This window comes from Botryllus schlosseri, chromosome 12, assembly GCF_051294905.1.
Source record: "Botryllus schlosseri isolate E-star chromosome 12, Bs_hap1, whole genome shotgun sequence".
Lineage (NCBI taxonomy): Eukaryota > Metazoa > Chordata > Ascidiacea > Stolidobranchia > Styelidae > Botryllus > Botryllus schlosseri.
This window is the reverse complement of record NC_137247.1, coordinates 10,443,431-10,469,105: the sequence shown is the minus strand read 5'-3', so window position 1 is coordinate 10,469,105 and position 25,675 is coordinate 10,443,431. Positions and strand designations below refer to the sequence as shown.

At 42.5% G+C, this 25,675-nt stretch overlaps 2 protein-coding genes across 2 annotated transcripts in view; one reads left to right on the top strand and one right to left on the bottom strand.

The window, feature by feature from the left end:
- Nucleotides 1-25,675, bottom strand: part of LOC145451505 (uncharacterized) — a 125,524-nt gene that overhangs the window by 17,193 nt on the left and 82,656 nt on the right. The gene's annotated exons all lie outside the window — the stretch shown is intronic.
- Nucleotides 1,121-20,626, top strand: LOC145451857 (kelch-like ECH-associated protein 1). Its single transcript, XM_080330080.1, has 11 exons — nt 1,121-1,514; nt 1,965-2,149; nt 2,212-2,392; nt 3,149-3,269; nt 3,330-3,500; nt 4,798-4,962; nt 5,742-5,954; nt 10,197-10,333; nt 17,038-17,243; nt 18,797-18,973; nt 19,900-20,626. The coding sequence occupies exons 1-11, from the start codon at nt 1,438-1,440 to the stop codon at nt 20,040-20,042; spliced, it is 1,776 nt and encodes a 591-aa protein (XP_080186206.1). The 5' UTR covers nt 1,121-1,437; the 3' UTR covers nt 20,043-20,626.

Below are 25,675 nucleotides of genomic sequence, written 5' to 3'. Positions count from 1 at the left end.
TTCACAGAGACAAAAAGTTCTGACGCCCGTGACATAACATACCGAGGTCATGCATATATTTCGGATAGGAGTCTTTGCTATTGCAGGAGTTTGAAGGATTAAGATGCAAAGTTTCCCTAAACAGGTTTGTCCCCTCCTAGAATCTGCGCCCTTCCTATTTGTGTTCCTATTCACAATAGACAACGCTCTGACTAACACAAAATTTGGTACTTCCGATGGCACGATGTTTGATTTATTTAATATGTTCTGCGAATACACTTATTTATTCAGCAACTGACTCCGATACACGTACAATCGTACATGTCACCATCAAACTACTGTGATTTCATTCAGATTTGTCTGTTCTCCATCGCCAAGTGCGGAATATGTAGGCCTCATGCTGAATGTGATACATCTAAATATCGCCAGAGGAAGATTATGAACGTCACACGCAGAAGATTCGCGACTGAAAACTGTGACTTTCACCCGGACTCGGACTTGACCTTTCGATATGATATGGACTCGGGCCCGACATCTCGTATCATGACGTGGACAAAATAAATATGATTCAATTCGTCTCATATCTAAAGTCAGAAATCAGAGGATGACTTGTGACTCGGACTTTCGTGACTTGGCTCTGTGAGCATATAAAATAATAACGCACATAATTGGTGATTAATTCATAATAATTACGTCAAAATTTCCTGAATCTTTTCGAAAGACAATGTAGCGTATGCGCGAGGTCGACGTTCAAGATGTGAATGCGCTTGTGTACTTTGCAACTATTCTGATTTTATGTTGGTAATTGGAAATATATCTATTCCTCTGATTATACAGTACCGGATGAAGCAGCTTATTAGCTGTCACGGAAATTCAATTTGATATTATATTGCGAGAGAGCTATTCGTGACACGGTTATTCTTCGCCTGCTACTTCATTGTGATGTCGTAAGATTACACCCCCTGCAATAAAACGCAGAGCCAATAAAATAGGAAGACAGAAACGAGAGATCAATGAGTCGTGAACCTACAACCACGTGCGTGACTCAGCAGTGTAGTTATTTCGATTATAACATACTTCTTCTTTAGCTTCTCTCATATTTCACAGTAGCAGTCTAGTTGTTTCTTGTGGAGTACAGCGTATCATACACGGTTTGAGTTTGGCGTTAACGTATCAAATACACTCAGGCGAGGTCGTAAATGTTAGTTGGCCCGTCGTACGCTGTGGCCGTGTAAATCAACCGTTGATATTTCATATCCGCAGCTGTATTGGTGTGATAGTTTCCGTATTTCGTTGAATGGAATGGAATTGATCGAAGCTGTATATATGAAGAACGAAGTAATTACGCGCAGTGAATCGAGGACGTAGATCAAGTTTGAAAGACTGTAGACGCGACGGCGATTACGAACATTCGTCGAATTCTAAATTTTGTTACGAGTTAAAGGCTCACAGTACGATATGCCTCGCAAAAAGAGCTCTTGCAGTCTATCGGGAAAATGTCCAGCTATGGTTGTTCCCTCCATGAACGGAGACAAGTGAGTTAAGTTTATTGTTACATTCTGACACTAATACAGGAAAAGGCGCGGTAATGGAGTGTACGAGGAAGCTTGGAAGTTATAAACACCTACGTGATATCGACTGTGCCTTGGATCAGCCACGAGAGCATTGTTGACGAATGATTATTGCGAAAATTTGGTGACGAAGCACATTTTATCGTCCCGGAATTGTAGTTTCTATAAATTCATGTCACAGTGCCTCACCAGATCATTTTTTCTTTGCCGCACATATGAGCGTGATTCGGCAATTCTCAATTCCATCAAATGCAACAAAAATATGTGTTAGTTGGCATCCGGCGCAGGTGGCACACAACGTGACCTTGTGATGTCATATGTTGTAAATATATAATCATAGTTGTGACCATAATTATGAAGTCGTGTCGTATTATGTACTGAATTTGGGAAAAATGCTTGTACTTATTTTTGCAGAATGGAACGTTACGAGTTGAAAGAGTATCCCAACGACACACTCAATATCATGCACGATCTCCGGTTAAGTGAGCTATTGTGTGACGTCACAATCAAGCTTAAATATCGGGGGACCAAGCGCGAATTTCCTGCCCACAGACTTGTCTTATCGGCGTGCTCGCCGTATTTCCGTGCAATGTTCACAGGTTCGAACCCGGACCCTCTGTATGGCAGCATATTTTCTGTAACCCCAGTCTGTTTGAACCAGGTGGTTGTCGCGAAAAATCTCAAGCGGAAATTAGCATGAACGATATTCACCCGGAAGTTTTTGAAAGACTGCTAGATTTCGCCTATACCTCGAGGATAGCCATCAGTGAAAAATGCGTGCTGTACATCATGCAAGGCGCCAACATGTTGCAGATGACGCACGTGCTAAAGATCTGTTGCAGGTAGAGCAGATATACATTGGAATTTTCAAGAGTTATTATCCGAGAATCGGGATGGTGACCAACTCAAATCTCGGGCCTGGATTACGCTGCGCAAATGCGACGTTTTCGTCGTGAATTCACAATCTCAAGTTTGAACAAGCCATTTGTGGTACAGAACTTCGGAATAACGCGAAACAATAACTTCATATTGTTAATTTATTCGCTAACAGCTTTTCGACTGACTCTGATCAGTAGCGAACGTCAGTGATAGGGCGAATCAAATTCAAGTTTTCCCGCAGTATGACGAAATAGAGTCATGATCATCATCAAGAATTTGTGGTGATCTGTGATGAGGATTCACTGTAGGCGTCTCCACACAGTGAGCCGTGGATTCTGCTGATAGTTCAATACGTTCATCTTTTTATGGCTCACTGTAACCTCTTAATGTCGAAAAGCTTCGCGTAATGATTACCATGGATATATATCATTTAACTGTATTATGAGCCCCTGTACTCGTACAATATTAATATCGAATACTAAAACATCGGATATGTCCTAGTCCTGATATACAGAGAGATGTGCGGCGTATCTTAAAGCCCTGTCGGTCATCAAAGGTCATCATGTATCAGTTCATCATTGTTTTCTTAATCATCAGTTTCGAATTATATTATGTTACTGACCGAGTTCTGTTAATTGTACAATGCATGCTGAGGTTCAGCCTATGAAGCTGCAGTCTTGTACGACCAGCTGAATAAAACATAGCAACCTTTGCTTTAGGTTTTTAGAGAGCCAATTGGATCCTAGCAACTGTATCGGGCTGGTTGAGTTTGCCGAAGATCTCGGGTTACTGGAGCTGAAAGAGAAAATTGATAAATACATCAGAACTCATTTTTGCGAGGTAACGCGTCTAATTGTGTGCGCACTGGGCCGGTTTCGTAACTAAAATACTTTTCGACAGGTCGTCCGTAGCGAAGAGTTCAAAGGGGTATCGCCTTGTCGGCTGTCGAAAATTATCGCCTCCGATGAGATGAACATCAAATGCGAGTCCGAAGTTTACAATGCAGTGTTACGATGGGTGCAGTACGACGTTGACGTCCGAAAAGATTATTTTCATATGATGTTGGAAGGGGTGAGTGCGTGAGACATTTTCACGAACCGCCGCGCGTATTTGCTTGAAGCTTATATTATGATGACGTAACTAATAATGACTTTAACGCTTCAAATGTGTATTGTGTTCTGCGACCGTTAGGAAAATATTGCCGGTTACACTGCGTCCAGGATAATTTCATTTCTGGACCATGACCATTTTGTTGAGCTTTGTGACCATTGGCAGACTCGATCACTTGTGACAAAATGTCGCTTGAACATTAATATGGTCCTATTGCCCATGTTTATCGGTGTAATAATGTAAATTTGAAATGCGAAGAACACCATCACAAGCCAGCGTGCGGACAAGTTATTTTCGGCATTCACTTGGCATCGAAAATTGGCATCCGTTAGTGAGTCCATCATGTAATTAACTTCGTCAACTCGGGTGTGCAGTGCATGGACGGACACTGCTTATAAAAAATCACGGCGTAACATGGTGGGGTTTGCGTCTAAATTCCCGGCTGCACTTTGCCTCGGCACTGCTTTTGTGTCATCGAGTATAATTTTATTCGTAGCGTTAATATCTTTACTGACAGATCGGCACAACACCGAAGTCTAAATGTACCCACTGAGGGAGACACTGGTCGAGTTAATCTGTTTATATTTAAAATAAAATTCCCTAATCGTCAACGGCACCCATTCATCGCGCTCTGTGAGTTTGTGATTCACAATCACGACGCATAATAATCTCTTCGGGTTGTAATAACGCCTGCCCGAGAGTAGTTTTTCGAGTTTCTGTTTCTGTGGATTAAACTAACCTCTGAAGGGTAGTTATCGTCGAATTTTCAGTATGATTTTCCCGCTTGCATTTACGCCTCGCCCAGACGGAAAGCAGAACTAATATATATCCTACGTGTAATTACATATTTGATTTGGTATATACAGACGTGAGAAGCGACGTGATATTATGTTGCTACTTTATTGATTACAAGCAACAATATTGGTTATTTTTCCTAACCGCTGCCAGTATGCAAATCTGGCACAGAGCCAAGAATTCGGACTCGCTCCGACACGTCGTTAATCAACTATGGCCAATTGGCCAACTCTGTGACGTAACCATTGTAATGAACCCGACCTCTGTCTGGCGTGTCTCGGAGTATTGTTTACTCGCGAGTTCCCGCACAACAAAGAAGCCCTTACAAAACGAACTTGGCGAAATACGCGCTCGTATATGACGCGCTACGATAACAAATTTGAACGTCTTGAGCGATTAAATTCGAGCGGCGTCGCTGGACTGTTTGCCTATACTGTGATTTGGCGACGTTACGTTTTCGCAGATACGGTGCCATTCTTTAACCCCGGATTTTCTGGACAAGCAATTGAAACATTGCCCGATCGCGAAGGAGCCAAGGTCGCGGGAATATTTAACTTCGATATTCAAAGAGCTGACGCTGCACAAGCCAGTGGGAGCCAGACCGGCGCGCACTCCGATTATACCGCAGGTTTGCGCCGCATTTAATCCATCGCGAACTTAATCTAATAGAATAGTATATTCATATTGAAATGGATCTGAATATCCTCGGCTGACACTCGTCAGGGGTAATCGTCAGCAAGTAGTAGATAATTGGATCTTATGGATGAGATATTCATTGCAACTGGACGAAAGAGTCCCTGTATCACGAGGACTGAATATATTTTCTAATATTGCACCCATTTGTAATAGTGTGATTCGTCAACTTGCGTTAGTGGCGTACAGTACATGCACCCAGTAATTTGGGAAATGGTCACCTGTGATTAACGGCTAAAAAAGAGTGATCCCGCGACCAAATTTGAGTACTTCCAGTACTTCTAAATGAAGTAGTTTTGACATGTCTTTGAAATTGCTTCTGTCACTTGTAATTACGCAGTAATTTAATGCGTTACTGCTACTTCTACATGAGTAGAAGCTCGGACCATTTTGACCACATCTGCTCAGTGCTCAGAGTTCATTGGTTTCCCAGTTTCATGGACTTGGATATGTGCATTGTGCATTGTGCATTGTGCTGGTGGACAGTGTAGCCGTGACGCAGAACGGCCGAAGCAAATTTTCTACAACACCATAACCACGCCTATTTCAACTGATAGTCTGACGTAAATTAAACGATCCCGCTGGTTCGGCATCTTCTTAGAATTAAAGTTGTCCCGAACCATACTTTGGGAACCACTCCGATACTAGATTATATCGTGTCCGGTGAATTCCGATGCGAATTTCCGCGCCTTCCAATTTCCTGTGATTTTCAAGGTAATTTACGTGGCCGGCGGATATTTACGACACTCTCTGGCGAACATGGAATGCTACAAGCCCGACGAGAATATCTGGTTGCGGCTAACGGACTTACCGACCCCGCGTTCCGGTATAGCCGCTTGCGTCGTGAGGGGCCTGTTTTACGCCATCGGCGGACGGAATAATCAGACTGAGGGCGACAACGTAGACTCGGCGACATGTGACAGGTACCTTGAATGCACGATTCTATATGATTTGAATGCGAAGTCTAAACCAGAGGTTCCCAAACTGGGGTCCGCGATGGGATTTTTTAACGATTGTGATTCGATTTCGGATGTAACGCATACGTCTTTGTAGTTAGATTGTTTTAATCATTATTATTGCTGTACTAGAAACAAAATATTGTTAAAAAGTCTCTAAAAAATTGGGCTTTAGCGAAAGTTTGTATAAGTTTGCGTATGTCATCAATGTTAGTTTAGGATGTATCTTGTGACGTCATGAATCATCTGATATGCTGTAATATCTGATATCAGCGAATCATTCGCATTTTTGCTACAGCATTCTAAGATTTAGATAAGGCGGCGAAATATCAAAAATACAAAGGGTTCGACTGACAAATTTCTGTAGAGAAGATTGGGAGCTGCTGCCTTAAATCACCTTTTATATGGTGAATAATGCACTGAAGCCCCTTCTTTACATAATCAGCCTATGTGCCGGTCCTACTTGACTGGAACCGTTATTTATTATCATAAATAGCAAATAACACCACGCATTTACATCGGGTAAACATATCAGAGCAAATTTGAACTGGACAAGTTGGTATTACGCAACAGACAATGACAGATAAGAAACTTTCAAATAGTCACCGTCGGTGACTCGATGGTGACGTCATAGGACAAGTCGAAAAGTTGAGAATAGTCCTGCGCGTGTCACCTATAGCTACGATAAATATTGATTAATCATTGATGCCACGTGCGTTGGCTATGGCGTCGGTAAAATAGATTTGTCAATCAGCATCGTGGGTTGATGGTGCCACGCCAGCAATACGCGTCATGAACTGGCATTGACAAGGCGTTGTTTTTTTGAATAGTTTTAGTTCTAGTTCTAGTTGCTGATTTTAAAAAGTGAGTGGTTCCATTTCTAGTTCGGGTTTCCCATTGTAGCAACTAGAAAGCATGTTGCCTACTAGGAGAATGAAACCCAGTTCAGTACGGTCTTAACATTTGGGACTTGGGAAGAGGGAACCCCTACGTCAGAGGTCGGCAAATATTTTTCTGAGAACGAGGAGCAGGAAATACGATAGCGGGCCGAGTGAAAAGTTTGCACTATATTCTGCGGTGTATTAATTTTCGAATGTCGTTAGCTCTAGGTTTAGTTCTAGTTACGGGTGTTGAAAAGTGAATAGTTGTGGTGCTAGTCTCGGATTTTGAAAAGTTCGTAGTTTTAGTTCTAGTTGCGCATTTTGAAAACCCAGTAGTTTGTACAAGTCTGTCATACAGTTCGCCTGTAACATTTTCGGGAAAACCAGAAATTCAATTAGACTGAAAATGAGAGCGTATAAGAGCATGTTACAAATTAGATTAGAATTAGAATACCGGTAATTCGCTTTCATTAGAATTATCTCGTTGTCCAAGTCGGTCCGTATCACGCTAACCGCCAAGAGAGCACAGCCCTACCAAAATTAAAATTCAGATTTTCAAAGTTCATATCTCCAACTAAGTTCACCTCGGGGCCCAGCGCTGAATCGCCTATATTTCAGGCAGTGTTTTTTTTCATGAACGCCTTTGGCGCCTGTGTAGTTCGTACGCCTGTTATTGGAATTCTGCCCTTCGGCGTCTGGCGACCGCGCTCGCACGCTATCAACGGCTGCATTCGCTTACCGCGTTAGCTGGCAAGTTGCTACAGTGTCGGTTAGAAGGTCACACCAAGATCCGCCCGCTGCCAATGCTGTTAAAATTGATAGCGTGGGTTTTCAATACTTGGACTAATTATTCGAGTTTCTATGTTTGGACTACTTCAAATTCTACTTCACATTAATTTTGACGAAACTACTTTGTGCACTTTGGATTTTGTGTAGCGAAAAGACTGTGTATTCACTCACACCCGAAGGGCCGAAAAGGGTAGTGCTCGAATAGAACCTAACTCGGAATTATATCGCGGTCATAAATCCTACATGCCTTTACATAATTTGGATTATAATGTTGTACTCGAATTCATACCGCGGTATAGATCTGAGGTAGGTTCTGGTTTCGGGTGACATGGATGTATATTCGCACCCTTTATCAGGAGTGGTACACTCGTTAAAATGGCTCGGGTTATACTTGCATCCCCTGTTCTGATGGCAATGGCGGTGATGACACTTAATTTTTTTACGCTAAAACGGCGACACCGATATCAAAGGCGATTGCTTGCTTGAAATCGGAGTTGGAACGAAAGCGCGCGCGTTTTCGTTGACGAGTCACGTCACCGTTCTACGTCATAATCGGTCTTCCGACTGGAAAGTGATGGATGATCGGTCGGTTTCTTTGTCGCTTTCGCATTGTGGTTGCGGAGAATTCGGGCTGGCCTGGAAGATTATTTTCCATGCGTTTGCGGTTACGCCTTGGTTACGTCGAGTACATGAGCGATCCGATTCTGAATCTTCTTCCGGCTCTTTTTAAAAATGGAGGAACAGGAAACGGTGAATTTGAAAATTTTTCGACCAATAGTACTGTGTTGACTTAAGAAAACAGGGTCATCACTCTGATACGACTCCGGGTTTACCCGATATTTTACGAAACTCTAACGTTTGTTGCTTCAGGGTCGAGTTATTGATCGCATTTTCTTAAAAATAGGACAAATTTCCCAAAAAAGGACGTTTAGGCGTCCTCCGAGAACACTTTCATTTTATTGAAAAAATAAGACAAATCCTCTTAAAAGAGGACGTATAGTTACCCTAGGCAGTACTTTTACTTCTCGCAGTACCTCGAATGAATACAAAAGTTCAAAATACGTAACTGTGAATCGTCCGCAAATAAAATAATGCCGGTTATCACGCCGCATTAAAAGTAACCCTGTCGCGTTTCGAAAACTTTGATAATTGTGACGTCGCTATCGATTCGTTACGAATGCTTGTTTTCGTCTCGTTTCGCCGAGATCAGTCTGCGTTGGCCTGCAAACATATCGCGGGCTGATTGCTTTTTATTTACGCCAATGTAAGATAATCGCAAAGTATTCGCGTCGACAAAGAACGCATCCTTTGACGGTACGCTTATACAGACTAGACGGTGTGAGGTGCGCGTATCGTATTTCAAATCTTCCCCACCCGTTAGGTCACACCCGGTGGTGAACCGGGCAGCGGTCAGCTCTCGGTATTAGTATTCAAGTGTCGCTTATTCTGACGTCATAACTGTAATAATGGCTTGAATGGTGCAAATATGAGTCGTTTTGCGGCCGCAAATAATATGATGCGATGTTGCCATGACCAATTCGGATATCCCTTTGTGAGATTGTGATTATCGTAAGGGTCGACCACTACTTCACGACGGGACGGGTTTCGTGGATGTTGGTATGTTTTTCCATGCTGAACCACGGCTAGCCGAAGTTTCGAGGCTACAACGGGAGAAATGTAGTGTTAAAACTCTTTTTCGTTGGTAAAATATTACTTATGATGTGAAGGCTCGAAAAATCGACTCGACATTTGAATAAGGTCAAATCTTATAAGAAGGGCAAGTTTTTGTTGCACTAAAAACCTGAGAAAGTTGCATTTATTTTTTTAATTTTAACAAAAGTTGCAGAAGTTGCATTTATACAATTTTTTGAAATCATGAGGGTATGAGATACTCGAAAGGTTCCAGCAGTTTAAAATTTGCATGGTGTCTGCTTGTTCCGTTTCTTCCTTCGCTATTCAATCGATCATGGTTACATTTTTATTTCCATGGGGTTCGCACAATTTACCAGTTAGTTCAGGGAGTTTCATGACTAACGGAATAGTGGGTATGCCGCATACCCGAAAAATTGCTAGGTAAACAGGGCATACCCAGTATACCTGCGCCCGGCGCCTATGGTGGGCCGCATTGTCACTTGAAATCCATTAATTTAGTCTTTATTATAGTTTTATAGCATATTTTGCGCAATACTTGATAAAAGTTGCAGAAAAAAGTTACATGAAAAATATTGACAAAAGTTGCAAAAAGTTGCAACATAAAACTCCTCCAAACATATTAAAACACCATACTACATACGTTATGAGTATTTACGAAGCTTCCAGAAGCTGTAAAAAAAACTTGCAAAAGTTGCAAAAACTTGCCCTACTTATAAGAAAAGGCAGAGTAGTAGACTTTGCCCTTGAAAATACGGGCAGATCTTCAAAATAAGGACAGTATAACTATAGAGATTGTAGGATCCCTAACCATATAATCTCTATAGTATAACAACCCTGCCTATATGACACACGCCGGTATTGTCACTTCCACCTTTTGCGTCGACAGGTACAATCCCATGAAAAACCAGTGGCACACCTGCTCGTCTATGAACGCCCCGCGAAATCGTCTCGGCGTGGAAGTCATCGATTCCATGATATACGCAGTCGGCGGGTCTGACGGGAGCGACCATCATAATACCGTGGAAAGGTAAGAGCGAGCTACTGGAGTTATTGCGTTAAAACAAACCCGCCGTTTGTATTGCTTGTGTCTCGCGTGTGTACCTTGTTTGATGCGCGGTGGGGTTTCCGTGTCTGGCTTGGTGGGTTGGTCGCGGGCGAGGGTATGGTCAATAATTAATCTGGATGAAAAAGCACCCGGATGGTTGCGCTTCTTCTCGCCATTTTGTGTTGGCTTATGGGTAGCATTGCTGCGGCTTTAGTGAATAGGTGATCAGTAACGAAGTGTTTACGGCTTATATTCTTTTGGATTTCTGAACTGGTTACGTTTTCAGTCCATGCACTCCAACTTCAACTTGACGCTTTTCGTGTCTTTTTGGCAAAACTAGGCCCGTAACAGTTACTGTTTTACTTATTCGGAAATTGTGTTTATACTCGTACTGGAGTAGAAATTTACGGCGTTACTCAAGTCTGCTTGTCAGTTGTTCAGGCAAAGCTATTTACTATTTACGTTTAGGATTTCGTAAAGTAGATTGTTGTTTTGGTGTATGTTATTTTCGGCCGTATGTTCTTGTGAACGTAATGTGATGCACACTGTACTGTACACTGTACTGTACACTCTACAGTACACTCTGGAATATGTGTCGCCGTCCATGCTCATCACGTAATTAATCGCAATTCGCACCTTGCCACAGCGGCCCTCGTCATAATAAGATGTGTTATTTGACTAAATATAGCCAGAAATTAACGCGCGCTTCCGAATTCCGCGAGTCGTCTTCAAACGCTGCGAGAGTCGCCAGCGCGAAGCAGAGACAGCACCGCCTGCCGCCTTCGAACAAGGTCGCTACAGCGAGAGAGCGGTCTCGAGCGCCAAAATCTGCAAGTCATTGTGATAGCGCGAGAACAATGGACGCCGCTGGTCTTGTTTTCGGCCTGTGGCTGGCGATTATAATCTCGTTGCGTGCTGCAGCGGGGAATCGATGCAAATGTCGCTTATTGACGCATCGATTATGTTGAGTGCAGATCGCAATCTCGGTTTTCTTATAAACCGAATCAAATATATTGACAGCAAATAAATGTCAACGAAGTTGGATGTCCGTGGTGTGGTTTTGTGTCGACGCGAATCCGTGCGATTTTTGACGCAAATTAGAATTATTTTTGGTGAACCTTGGCCCTATATACTGGAACAGTTGAACTTTATACTGGAATTTAGCGCGTGGCTTTCGTGGTAACGCGCGTTTCGTGTTCGGTAATTGATGGCCTCTGTACGGTAATCGGGATGGAATTGACGAAGCTGCGTTTGCAATATCATCATTCATACCAGCTACCGCGCAAGAATTAAATTCTCGTGACTCTAATTAAATTAAATTTCGGCACAGCATAAAACGCGACTGTTGCACTTTCAGTTCCGATATAGTTCGCCTTATCGCGAATGCACAAACCAGCCTGTGCCATTTTTGTCTTTGTGCGCTAGGGCTCTTCAAAAATGACTTTTTTTCTCAAATCGTACTGGCTACTTGATAAAATTGTTAGGTTACCTAATTTGAGCCTACACACAAAATTTGGTTCAATTTCAGCCAGTAACCGCTTTGCTACAGGAGAAATAAGTTTCTATTTATTATATGAAAATAAATGATAAAAAATTTGATAATTTTCTGTTCACCCCATGAAAGTGTTAGGCTGTCTATAGAAACGATGCTCACCAAATTTGGTTCAATTTCAACCAGTGGAAGTGGAGTTATTGCCGTCGAAAAATTTGGATTTGAATAAAATAGTATTTACGGTGAGCACAATTATAATAAATAAACAAAGAATCGGTCACCGTAAATACTATTTTATTCAAATCCAAATTTTTCGACGGCAATAACTCCACTTCCACTGGTTGGAATTGAACCAAATTTGGTGAGCATCGTTTCTATAGACAGCCTAACACTTTCATGGGGTGAACAGAAAATTTTCAAATTTTTTGTTATTTATTTTTATATAATAAATAGAAACTTTCTTCTCCTGTAGCAAAGCGGTTACTGGCTGGAATTGGACCAAATTTTGTGTATAGGCTTAAATTAGGTAACCTAACAATTTTATCAAGTAGCCAGTACGATTTGAGAAAAAAAGTCATTTTTGAAGAGCCCTATTGTGCGCAGCAACGAAACCCGGATTTAACGGGCCGAATCAGGCGAACTATATAGTGGAATTCAAACCTAGGTATCGCTTAGTAGGTATTAATCCGTAAACGGTGCAAGAAAACACTTGCGATTTACACAATGTCCAAATTAATTAAATTAATGACGCGTGGCTTAAGTTGTTGTAATTTCACTTGCACTTGCTTGGTAGGTAGACAGTAGACACGGATGACACTGCAAAACGTAGCTGCCTTATTTCTATTCAGTATATCGAATACAGCTTGCCTTAGGGTTGCATGTTGAGATTCAGTTAGCGTTATGGGATTGGGGTTGACGATGTGCCATTCGCCTGCATCAAGTATGTTCTTCGAGATGTCGAAATATATCCGACTGATGTTCTGCGATGTGATCGAGGTTGCACTTGGGATATCTTCACCCCCATACACTCACGTTACTGAATATCGCATTTTTATTATTTTATTATTACTTGACAACGCTGCCGTTTACGCACTCAGTAGCTGAAGCTCGCCACGGCAAAGAGAGCGTTCTGCTGGTTTTTTGAAAACATATAAGCTCATTCGTTGAAGCAATCTTGAATCGACCAGAAAAAGTTCTCAACTACATGATTTTTTTCAAACGATGATATAACGTCACATATATGCATTGTGGCATAGGCAACACAACATCATGTCCAAGTCGAAAATCTGGGGAAGTCGAAAAAATGAAAACAGCGGACTCCTTGGCCGTAAGTGAAACTATACGCGATACATCTTGTGCAGGGATATCCCTGATCTTGTGCAAATTTCGAAACATTACCACGACAACGGGTCGGTTTCGGAGTCGTACAGTAACCGTAAGCTAATATTTTGATTGGCGTGTTCGCTTTCAAGGTCGCGGCGTAGGCGGGGTCACGCAGATGACATACGATAACCATGACCTATAGCCTGATTCGAATCTGGTGCATTATTATCCCAGATATTCAAATGTCGTAATAGCTACTTTGTGGCGTTACGCAAATATGCACACGATAACTGAATTTAGCGTGAGGCCTTGTTGATTTTTGACGAAGTGTAGGTATTCGGTATGTGGTGTAATGTCGGTTCCAAGAATGTTGGCAATGTCTTTGTAAGAATGTGGTGTACTTAGCTGGAAATCGATAACGCCGTCGCGTCCAACTGCTATCGTGCAATGTCATCTGGTAATGAATCGAAGGGCATCAGCTCTCCACTGAATATTGTGACGTCAAGTGACGAGTCTAGATGACGCAATGTGTGAGGAGCCGGTATCCTCACAGTGTGACTCAGTTTCACGTGTTCGATGTTAATTGAACGCGAGTTCTGACCGAAAACGTTGCGTGTTTCATCATAATTATATTTCCAAGGATATTAGTGTTGCGACTTGCGATTCGCAATCGAAAAGAATCCAATATGTTGTGGGACTTTACTGTTTCCCAGATAAGCGCATGAATAACCAGGCTTGATTTTAGGGAATGAAGTTCGTGAATGACAATGGAGGTTAATTGTTGTGATTGTACCTTTGTGAATCTGATGTACTTGTATGGCATATACTATATATTACGTGTCCATTGTCCATAATAGCCCAGTTTTGTTATCTGGTTTATCGTAACGCTTTCTTGATATGCCCTTTCTAGCCACGAATTTTACCCTCGATTGCTTGTATCATTTCGTTAATATGCGATGCACTCGCTGATGAGTAGCTCTCATGTTGTCATTCCAGCCTGGATATGTTCTGCTAATTGCGTTAAGAGATGCTAAACAGTATTGATTCTATATAGATATCCCGTTACTTCCGGTATGGTACTAAGCTTCCACGCAGTTGATGTATGGATTGATTGGACCTAGGCGTTGATGATCTACCAACGTCAGTAAATATGGTTATTGGTGAATTCAATGCAATACTATACTATGACCGGCTAATTGTCATTAACGTAGGCTGAATTAAATGATCTCACACGACTTCAACGCAGCTAGACTGTGTTCGAATTGCTCAGACTGAGACAACGACGATTAATTATTATCTACCAATGCCAGTAAATACGGCCATTGGTCAAATACTATGCATTAAATGCAGAATACGCCTGTATATCGGTAATATAGATGAGCTCTGGGACATTGCACCTGTTTTCGCTAAAAACAGTCATTCCCGACCTATTCTGGCAGAGTTGCTTTTGCAATGGCTACGTCAAGGGGTTTTGAATCGTGCCCGCAACGGCCACGCATTATTTTCCTCTGCTATCTACTGTGCAGTGCAGTGTGCTGTGCATGTCTCGATTTTGATAAATGCGTAGATCGCCAATGTCTTGCGCTGATCTGTATAATTTATAAGCACGCAGCTGGTCTGCTTACGTAAGGCGCCATCGCGAACGTTATAGGTCGGGTCGCTGCGATAATGATGACATGGATGATTTAGCAGTTTTGCCGTTTTTGATTAGGAGAGGGAGAGATTCGGCAAGTCATTCTCGGTCATCTTTGGTCGCCTTTCTAGCGTGGCCTAAAAGAAAACTTCGCGTGTCACAGTTAGTTTGCGTAGAGCTATAAGGTCGTCGCTGATTAAACCTGTCCTTGTTTAATGTTTACCTTTGTGGGCGCTTCCGTTTGCCGTTAGCGATGCCCAGCCAAAGTTTGTGTGTGCTCTCGGGATTCCAATTGAGCGATTGTCAACATGCGGTAAACATTCGCTCAGCTGTTTTGTGGCGATTTTGTAACGGTACTTTGGCGGCCTGTCGCTAATTGCGTGGGTCTTTGAAATCCTGAATCCTGATCGCACCATATCCGAGTCCGTGATTGGCAAGACTTGTGAAGATACATTGAAATTCGAGATCATTATAAATTCGCCATATACGCAGCCTGTAGCCTGTCATTAATTGGCCTTGAGACGATTCTTTTTTCTTGCAAGATAAACCGCGCAACTAGGTCTGCTCTCGGCCGTACCAATCATCGCACGAATCCTAAATTTGCGGTCGATATATTTATACTGTAGCAACAGTAAAGCTGATATTAATTAATTTCTTACATATTTATGTGGCAGTGGTGCAACTGTGTCCGCGAAGCCACATAATGCTAATTTCCGACAGGCTTTAAGCGGCAGGATCATGCTAAAATACAGGATTGATATGCTATGTACGAGGGCAACGTCTTCATCATTAGTAACTGCATTCGAATTTCTATATGCCGAATCGAAATCGCGTTTTGCAAAACTCAGAATACGACCCGGATATTCAAATCCAGGCCAATTGCGCATCTCTGGTATATATTACAGATGTCACGGACGAGTTACGTTACGCGAAAGCCAAGCTAATTAATTGATTGGCATACGCCGCTGTGACCATTCCAGCTTATCTTGGCTCCGTGCGATTGACATGATAAATTGTAATGGACAGCCGGCAGTCACGCCGCGATACGCTGGTCGAACATTGGTTTGTTTAATCCCGCGAGGCGTCATTCAGCCTATTCACCGGCACACGTTTCCATACATCTCAGTATTGGCGGGTTTGGCGTACCTCGGCAAATACGGACGCATTGAAATAGATGGGTGATGGGTTACTATACCTTTGGTGACGCGTGAGCGTATTTGTGTATGGACGGGATTCGGAGACTAATGTGGTGGCAACTGCGACACGTGAATCACGTTTCGGGTGTGAGGAATTTACGTGATCATCCCGGCAAATCGCGTTATGATATGACGTTGATATTTTGAAATGAAAACCGTGTTCCAGCTCTTATCGGCATTGGCTAGAGATGGTCAATGTAATCATCACTTGGTGCTCCAGTAGAAATAATGTAACACCTTGAATTTATGCTCAAATACAAGTAGAAATACCAATTACCAGAAGTACCAATTTCTATACTTCACATGGAATTGAGAAAATGAAGGTGGCTGTTCGTTCGTGATCGCGGGGTGTATCTTCGCGACTATTGGGCAAAATGACCAATGACGATGCAGATTATAAAGAATATTCGAAAATGTAATCAGATACCGTGGCACAGGGCTTTTTCACGAGGTTCTCATGAAAATTTCGCATGACAGTGATGTAAACTTATCCCAAAAACTCTGCATTTCAAAACACCAATTGTAAAAGACATGTGTTTTTTACAAACAAAAAAAACAGTTTGAGTAGTAGTAGTAGTCCAAAAACATGAGTACGAAGTACTCCGAAAAGTGAAAGTACTTCGTCACCGACCACCTCTGGAACTGCAGTTTAGGCTAGCTGTATAAGTATGTCCTTAAATTCAGTAACCAGCTTGTGTTTTGGGTCGATTACAATGTTACATATGCAATGGTTTTGACTACTTTCATTATTTCCTCAAGTAGCTAGGATTTGAAACTACTTCGATTCCGACTTAACCGTTTTCAGTTCTATATGCAAAACTAGGCCTAGGATATGTTATTATTTACTTGGAAATCGGTGCTTGTACTTCTGTATACATTTATACTTCTACTAAGTACCAACCAATAATACTTTAACCAGTTCTGTAGAGTGTAAGATATGTTAGGATTGCAACTATTAACACACGCCGTTTCTATCACAGTGCAGCCGCGTTTTTTATAGATTTATATTTTGTGTTTGAACACGGGACCCGTCCTCGTTCAGATACGACGCGGAGAAAGACACTTGGACCATGGTCAGCCCGATGAAGACGAAGCGCATCGGGGTCGGGTGCGCCGTGGCCAACCGGATACTGTACGCGGTGGGCGGTTTCGACGGGCGCAACCGGTTGAAGTCGGTGGAGAAGTACACGCCGGAGACGGACGAATGGTGCTTCGTGCGGCCGATGAACATCGCCAGAAGCGGGGCCGGTAAGATCGTTGTGACGTTAGAACGACTGCTACCAAACTTGGGTCCGCGGAAGTTTGAGAAAGCCCAAGATGAATTACTCAATATAAAAATAAATACAGAACCGACTGCACATTAGGGCTCTTCAAAAATGACTTTTTTTCTCAAATCGTACTGGCTACTTGATAAAATTGTTAGGTTACCTAATTTAAGCCTACACACCAAATTTGTTTCAATTCCAACCCTTAGCCGCATTTCTACAGGAGAAGAAAGTTTCTATTTATTACATAAAAATGAATAACAAAAAATTTGAAAATTTTCTGTTCACCCCATGAAAGTGTTAGGTTGTCTATGGAAACGATGTTCACCAAATTTGGTTCAATTCCAAACAGTGGAAGCGGAGTTATTGCCGTCGAAAAATTTTGATATTAATAAAATAGTATTTACGGTGGCACCACTATAATAAATAAAGAATTTGTCACCGTAAATACCATTTTATTCATAATCCGAATCGAATATCGTAGGCCCCGGTCCGTCCCATCAAACGCTTGCCGTATTCGATAGCTTTTGATTATTCTGCAATTGTTTTTTTTCTTCATTTTCCCATAGCCGCGAAATATCATCATTAATCCTAATTACAAAAGGGATTTAAAAGTTAGGGAACCGCTGCTCTAGAATGCTTTATTGTATCACGCTGAGTCATTTCCCAAAAGCGGTGATTCGCGGTGATTCGATGCTTCGAAAGCCTCATTGACGAAATTAAGTATACGCCCACTTCAATTTTCACGAATGAATTCATGTCGGTATTCGTATGCGACACAGTATTCTCCACAGTTTGATGATCAGATCCTGATCAGCGATATTGAACTCTCGGATCGTACTCGATTACATCAGAACTAATTATGTCAATCTGAAGTCCATAAACACGGACGATTAATCAACTTTTCATTATTGCGAGGTCTATTTTAGAGCGTTCGCGCGCCCTTTGCACATCGCGGCTGTGTAATATATATCGTTCGTCCCGGCTGTGTTGTGGGCTATTTCTGTCCGGATGAAACTCCCGGTCGGAACTGGAGTTGTAGAATCCCCCTATCTGTGCTAGATATATTTATGTTACGGAGATGTTGAGAGGAAGCAATAATCTAATTTTATATCGAGTGAGTTTCGATTTACCGTAATCGGATTTGGCCACCAACTAATGACAGCACAAATGGATGCAATCTTCCAAATTATATTCAGTGACCTTGGTACAAGTGTTATTTCGCCAAGTTGGTATGACGGTAACACTCAAAAGGGTGATGCAAACCTTCCCAAAAACTAATTTCAAATTTAAAATGTAAAAATGTACAATGAGTATAGTTTTGTGCCTTGCTTAACAAAACGTGAAGTAGCAGCGCAAGTATACGCAAAACCAATGCAAGTATACTCCGAAAATATAGAAGTACTTCGTTACTGACTGCCTCCACATACACCCGACCCCGACAACCGTGCGCATTTCCATTACAATATATGCCAAGGCGGTGATATGTTGCACTGGTATAGCATCCACTCCATTTCACTTTGGCCTCGATTGCAGGCGTGGTCGCCATCGGGAATTACGTGTACGCGCTGGGCGGGTACGACGGCACGCAGCAGTTGAACTCGGTCGAGAGGTACAGCATCGTCGAGGACAAGTGGGAAAACCTGCCCAGGATGAGGCACAAAAGGTCGGCGCTCGCGGTGACATTGCGTGACAACAAGATATACGCGATCGGTGAGTTGTTGTTTTTGCCCGTTGCCCGTCGAGAGCGTTGCTTTGATAAGGCCGGAAAACCGGGAGATTGGTTCTTGTGTTCGAAACGCTTTGCAATGGGGTTTGTCGTTAGAGAAATGTTTCGAAATGAGCGTCTCAAATCAGCCTGTACTGCTGGAAACATAAAATCAATGGGTATAAAATCATATGTTAACACCCAGAGGTGGTCAGTCCAGAAGGACTTGTACATCTTCGATGTACTAACTGAGCGAAATAGCCCACTTTTGAATATAATTTCGAAAATTGCACCCATGGCGTAGAATTCTCACTTGGAAATCTACTACTTACTTGGAAATCCCTATTTGTACTTCTACTTGAGCGGAAATTTACGTCATTACTTGAGTACAGCGATGACTGTACTTGGTCGGCCTCTGTTCAAACCTAGCCTGTGCGTGGTCATTATTGTCCACGGTAATGGATATACCTTTCTGCGGTCGTGAGTCATAATCGTTTGTTCATGCCGTTTGTGATATTGCAAAGAATCGTATGTTTCATATCGATAAATCGTGAAACGCGATCGGTTGTGTACAATTATCCCGTTTCCGGTTTAAGAAAGTTTTGTGCGGACATACACCTATGACGTGATTAACATCCGTTTCGGCGTGCAGTCTGATATGTTTTATGGGTCACGATCGTAATTAGTCTCAATATGGTGCTCTCGAACGAGATAGCTCGAACATTGTGACTTAAATGCAATTTCAGCTTGCGTTGTGGTTGTAAGCATTTGATGTAGTTCCCTACCCGGGTGTGTTGCACTAACCGTTGTGCGAGCTGTATATTTTTGCCGTAATTCGGTGAAAGCTTATTCCTGTAATCCGCCATGTTTCGATGTTTGTCATGTCATCGTGAAACGGCCTCGCGACATTCGTATTCTTCTGCCTTCGCAGGCGGATACGACGGCCGGGACTTTCTCTCGAGCGCCGAATATTACGACATCGACAAGGGCGAATGGAAAGAGGTCGCCAACATGCCTTGCGGGCGATCCGGAGCCGGCGCCGCGGTCGGTTTTCAACCTTGCCTGCTGAGATAGCACCCGCCGAAGACGCCTCGCGCTTTGCGATTCGCAAATTTTCCCGAGACCTGAAAGCGTCTCGGCGATTTAGCTCGGAATCGTCCGAACTGGCTGTAGCGACATGTGCAGTCTTATAAAAAATGAAGGTCTCCACGAGCCGCATTGAGTCGGAGAGGGCTACAGAGAACTGTGGATCTGAGCGCAGGAATTCGGTTGGGAATTTTGAGGATCCGCATTTGTGCACAGCGAAATGTTTGCGTGACCCACCAGTTGCTGTAAAGTGTAAATGATCAATTGATCATTACTGCATGCCAAACAGAAAGCAGTCCTGCGTGGTGGCGGCAATCCCGAATCGCCAATGTAAATGATATATCGAGGCGGACAACGATCTTGCCTCTACCTAGGAGCAATACACGCGAAGCTCGCACTCCGGCTTGACGATAGACTTTGTCACTGTGAAAACTTATGCACGTGCGACACTATTTCTTCCTTCGTACATACATGTTATATATCTATTGTTTATTGACATTCATCAGTTCATCCGCATTGTGTATAGAAGTGAAATCTTGACTCGCACGACATTACATTTTCTGGCAATTGCAGGATGGTTGTTTGTTTTATAACGGGGTATTTACCGGCGAGAGATAGTTTTGACTCGAGGCGTGCATGGAGCAGGTGCTGTAATCCAGGGAGCTATTCTAATGCGGGGTTTTGGTCAGGTATGTTGTGGCTTATTTGTAGCAGTGGGAAGTAATTCGAATGCTCACGGGCGTCGTGAGATAATGAGGTATCGCAAGTACACACTACACAGCCGGTTGCTTTGTTTAGCTGTTGCCCGTTAGGTGAGGATTTTATGCACTGAAAACCTGGTGACGTTGCGATTCCTGGTCGGAAAGGCCCCGACTACTGCGACCTACGTGTTACGACGTATAGAATTCGTCAAGAGGCACCGGAATGCTGCGCAACGCAAGCTGGAAATAGCGGACATGACGCAGTTTATTTTTGTCCTTGATGTTTTTGCGGCACCTACATCGACTCATAATATACATAACACGATCTGCGTATATACCATGAGCGCATGATGTGCATACTGCATATGCTACTGGACAAGGAAAGGAAGGTGCAGATATAGCCTTGTAGGGCTTTTCAAGTCTTGCACCACCCCGCCATGCTATCCCAATAATGCGTGAGTGCGAAGCTGGGAAGTTATGGACACCAGTGTTACTAATCAGGTATTTGGTCTGACCCGGCCGGGGATCGAACCCACGACGTACCGATCAAGAAGCCGAACTCTTCACCATTACGGTATATCGTCGGCAGAAGTATGATCTGTGATCATATGGAGGTTGAGGGCCCAAGACTGACGTTTTGGCCCTGTTTGGGTGTGAAGAGTTCAGGAGCTTTAAAATATTACCGATTTGAGTATAAGTTTCAGTTCGTGTAGAGCTCTAGATTTTTTTCGCAATTATGAGAGAATGGTGACTTGGGTCCATTAGGATGCTTTAGTTCAGGACTGTTAAACCTGTTGGGGCGGGACTATCACACTCCGATATTTCCGCGCTGACCGTAATTTCCGCCCCAGAGCTTACCAAGACCTGTGACATTTCAGTGCAACAGCGGCGTCGATTAACATTTGGACCCTAAAAGCACAGCACATCGATGGAACCGGGGATATCTATACCTATCCGACCTCGTTAAAATGTCTTGGTTGAATGTAGCAAAATAGATGAGTGTAGCAAAACGAGGACACAACATTGTGTGGCGTCAAAGTTAATGGCATTATCTTATCTTCTGTTCTGTATAAAATTGAAATATATTGTTCACACCAAATGATAAAATGTAAGTGGGCCATGCCCAAAGTCAGGGGATGAAGATTCAGTAATGGGCGAGTCCGTAAGTGACCACTGATCATTGAAGGTCGACACACCAAAAGTCGATCAACATGAGAAAGGGTGGTAGAATCACGGAAATAACCAAACCCTAAGATTCACATCACCCATGCACCACTTCTGTATGGCCGTTCCAACAGATGACCATGTTAGAATTGGTATAGCAAATTAGTATCTGTTCTGATGTTGAACTTATGGCTGTTACAAGGTTCATCTACGGTAGATAAATGTTATACCAACATATGGTCAAAGATATTCATCATTGAAAAGATATTGTAACGGGGCAAACGTAACAGAGGGTTGCAACTGCCCCTGACACGCTCAACCATGAATTTAATGTCTCAGTATCGTGTCTTCCCGGCGATGCGAGTCCCAGTTTTCCTATCATATCACGGTTGACTATGGTGACATTGTTCCCGTAACATATATTACGTTGTAACCACTTGGGGTATTATTAACAAATAATTCCAGACCAGAAAATATTTACTCAAGTGCCCAAAATTTCGTTTTTTTTTTCTTCAAATTATTCCGGGGTTTCGCGTCGTAGCTCAACGTAACTGCAGGAATGTTAGGATACATAGGCTAACTACCGCATGCGCACTGCGAAGTTGTGCACTCAAAATATCAAGGCGATTTCTCCACCCTCTTAGCGGTGAGGTCGATTGTTACATTTGCCCCCGGTCTCCCCTGCAACATTCTAATCCAAATTATGCATGTCAATAGGAACGTAGGAAGGTATGTATGCACATTGCACAATGCACATCTAGAATATGCACGCGCTATATAATTCCGAGTTAGGCTCGCTCCGTTTTTGTGTACCACCCTTTTCGATTCTTTAGGTATGATTACACAGTACACACTCTTTTCGTTAATAGTGCGGTGCTCCGAGTCAGTGGCCTAGCAGCGTGTGCGGCCGCCCATGGCTTTCGTTGAAAATGCCGCCCCTGTTAGTACACCGCAGCAAATTTCGACATAGTTTCATGTTCCAGGAATCTTTTCAATAAAAACAATTGCAAATAATATGTCTCGTCTCAGAAGTTCTATATTGCTTGAGGAAGAAGCCTCACCGCCTCGGCGTTTATAGGGCCAAGAACAATGAAGACAAGAAATGGTGAACGAATGTATTAGGTCAGGGGCGGTCAACCCGTCGTCCGCGAGAAGCTTTTGAGTGGCCCGCGATATAATTCCTGAAATTAGCTGTAATATCAAATAATAAATATTCCATGTAATTTATTACGTGTATATATAATATATCGGCTGCTATCGGTTCAACAAGTATGTAATTTATTGTGAATTTTCAAGGCCAACCAAAAATTTGATTAGCTTGACCGCGAAATTTGGGTTGTTGATGACTTAATCATCAGTTCCGACGCATGGGCGTAGCCAGGGCCAGCCACATTTTTCGTAGATATTCGTAAATGAACATGAAGTAGAAAATTTCATGGTAGATTTATTTGAGTTTATATTTGTATTAGCACTTGGCGCGTTTTATTGTCACTCAATTTCTTTCTTTTAGTACTCCCTCCTGAAAATTTACCGAATTGAGTCTGACAATACTCGCAATTATGAGAGAACGTGTCGTCCAACATCCGACTTCGCATCTGGACTTGCAGAAAGATGATTGGCCATGAAACCTTTGCACAAAATGATAGACGCATCTTCACTGGAATCTTCGATATTTATATGTCTAAGCGCCGAATAATCCTGTCCTTGTCAAATGAGCCCGGCGGCATACAGAGGCCACCCGCATATGCAAGTGACAATAGTATTGGCCGAACTCATTTATTAACTTTGAAAAATGTTAGCGCTTTGTGCGGTTAGTTCATGAATGCACTATGCACGCTGACTTTTCATGATAGAATTGTTATCGATTTTGATGCGTAGTAATATAAGTCTTGTTTTCATCTTTACGTATAGCCCGGCTCGCTCCTATCGGACGACTAAAGAAAGGTCATTAACATTCAACATCCAAGTGGCTCGTGCAGTGATTCGCAAATCTCATGTGGACCTTTGGCCGAAAAGGTTGGCCCCCTGTATTGGGCAAATAAAAAACAGTAGCCTCCTCAAAACTGAACTTTTCTGGCTTGCTTCGAAGCAAAATCAGCGACAATATCCTCAAAATCATGTTTTTGAACGTATGACCTTTCTATAGAAAGAATGGATAGAGCTGATAGTCGATCATCATTCATGGTAGAACGTAAATGAGACTCTCTCTCTTGAGCTATGAGAAACTCGTCTCACTGCTCGTAATTGAAACACCAATGGTCTGGCAAAGTTTCAGACACGAGCATAACTATGGTGTCGAATCAAGTAGGTATGATTTAACTAACCACTGTAAAATATCAAATGCTGTTGCATTACGATCAAACGTGGTTTCACTGTCAAATTCCGCACCTAACTCCAATTTAACAACACTGATCTTAATCGGAAGCTATCGTTGCCGCCCTGATTCCAGAAATACAATTTAAAAACTGGTCAGGACAACGGAACCACCTACAAATAGCAGTCCGAGTCTGAAAATCAGCATTGTTCCGAATAATCGTTCGATACAATTTTTATTATCATGGTCAATTGGTCATTGTGTTGCAGCACATCGATTGTTCGGAGCAATCGGTATTGACGGCTATTTCGGAGTGGTTCCATTGCCAAGCTCACATTTTAATTTTTGTTTTTGGAATCAGTGCGACACTAGCTTTCGATTGCGAGACCAGATTAATACATTTGAGCTCTAGGGTCGCCAGGACTGCTGCTTAGTCTCATTTTGTCCAAAGTCACTCAACTAGTAGTTGAGTGACTTTGATTTTGCCGTCCCCTCTGATTTTAACGTTTGCCCCGACTCGACTCGAGTCATTTTACGAGTAATTTTACGAATTCGCGAATCATCAATAGCCATGTTTTATCATCATCATGAACAAGAAATGTGACATAATAGCTGATCTCCCACCGCATGGTAGCATTTGAATAAGTGATGTAATAGTGAAGTTTGATGATTTTTCAGGTTGTTGTAGTAGTTTTAGAGTGAACTTTAATTTCTCAAGTCTAAAAAAGTTATGTGGAAGTTGAATGTATTGTAGAATAATTGAAAATCCGAAATGCCGTCGCGGGCCGCACAAAATGTTCTCGCGGGCCGCGTGTTTGAGACCCCTTCTGTAGGCCAAGATGGGTGTGATTAAAAGACTATTCCAAGTCGTTTCGGTATTCTCCTATCTTTTCATTATATCGCAATCATGTGGTGTATTGATTTGATAAAAAAATTTATGAAATAATGATGACGATGATGATGATGGGGCCGAGGTGGATGACAGTTTAGGAGACAGTATAACTGCTCGTTGCAGCATCCTGCTATGGTTCATCACATCGCATTGTGTCTCGTGTATCGCATTGTACATTGCGTGTGTCTTGATCAGACGAATACATAATATGACGATTACTGTTTATAAAAAAAGTACACCATGGGTAGTGGGTAGACGAGGAGTAACCAACACTTGTTACAAAGTTACCTAGGGTTACCATACGTCCTCTTTTAAGAGGATTTGTCCTCTTTTTTGACTTTTTTGAAAGTGTCCTCGGAGGACGCCCCTTTGTCCTCTTTTTTGAGATTTTGTCCTCTTTTTTGAAAATTTAGGTCAGATTTAGAGCAAATTGCGAGTGATATGCCGTAAATTAGCACAGAAGTGACGCTCCGTCGGGTATTTCGGAGCGAAAAACAGTGATTTTAGCTCTCTGCGAAAAGAAGAAGACCTTTTTTTCTTCTTTTTTTTA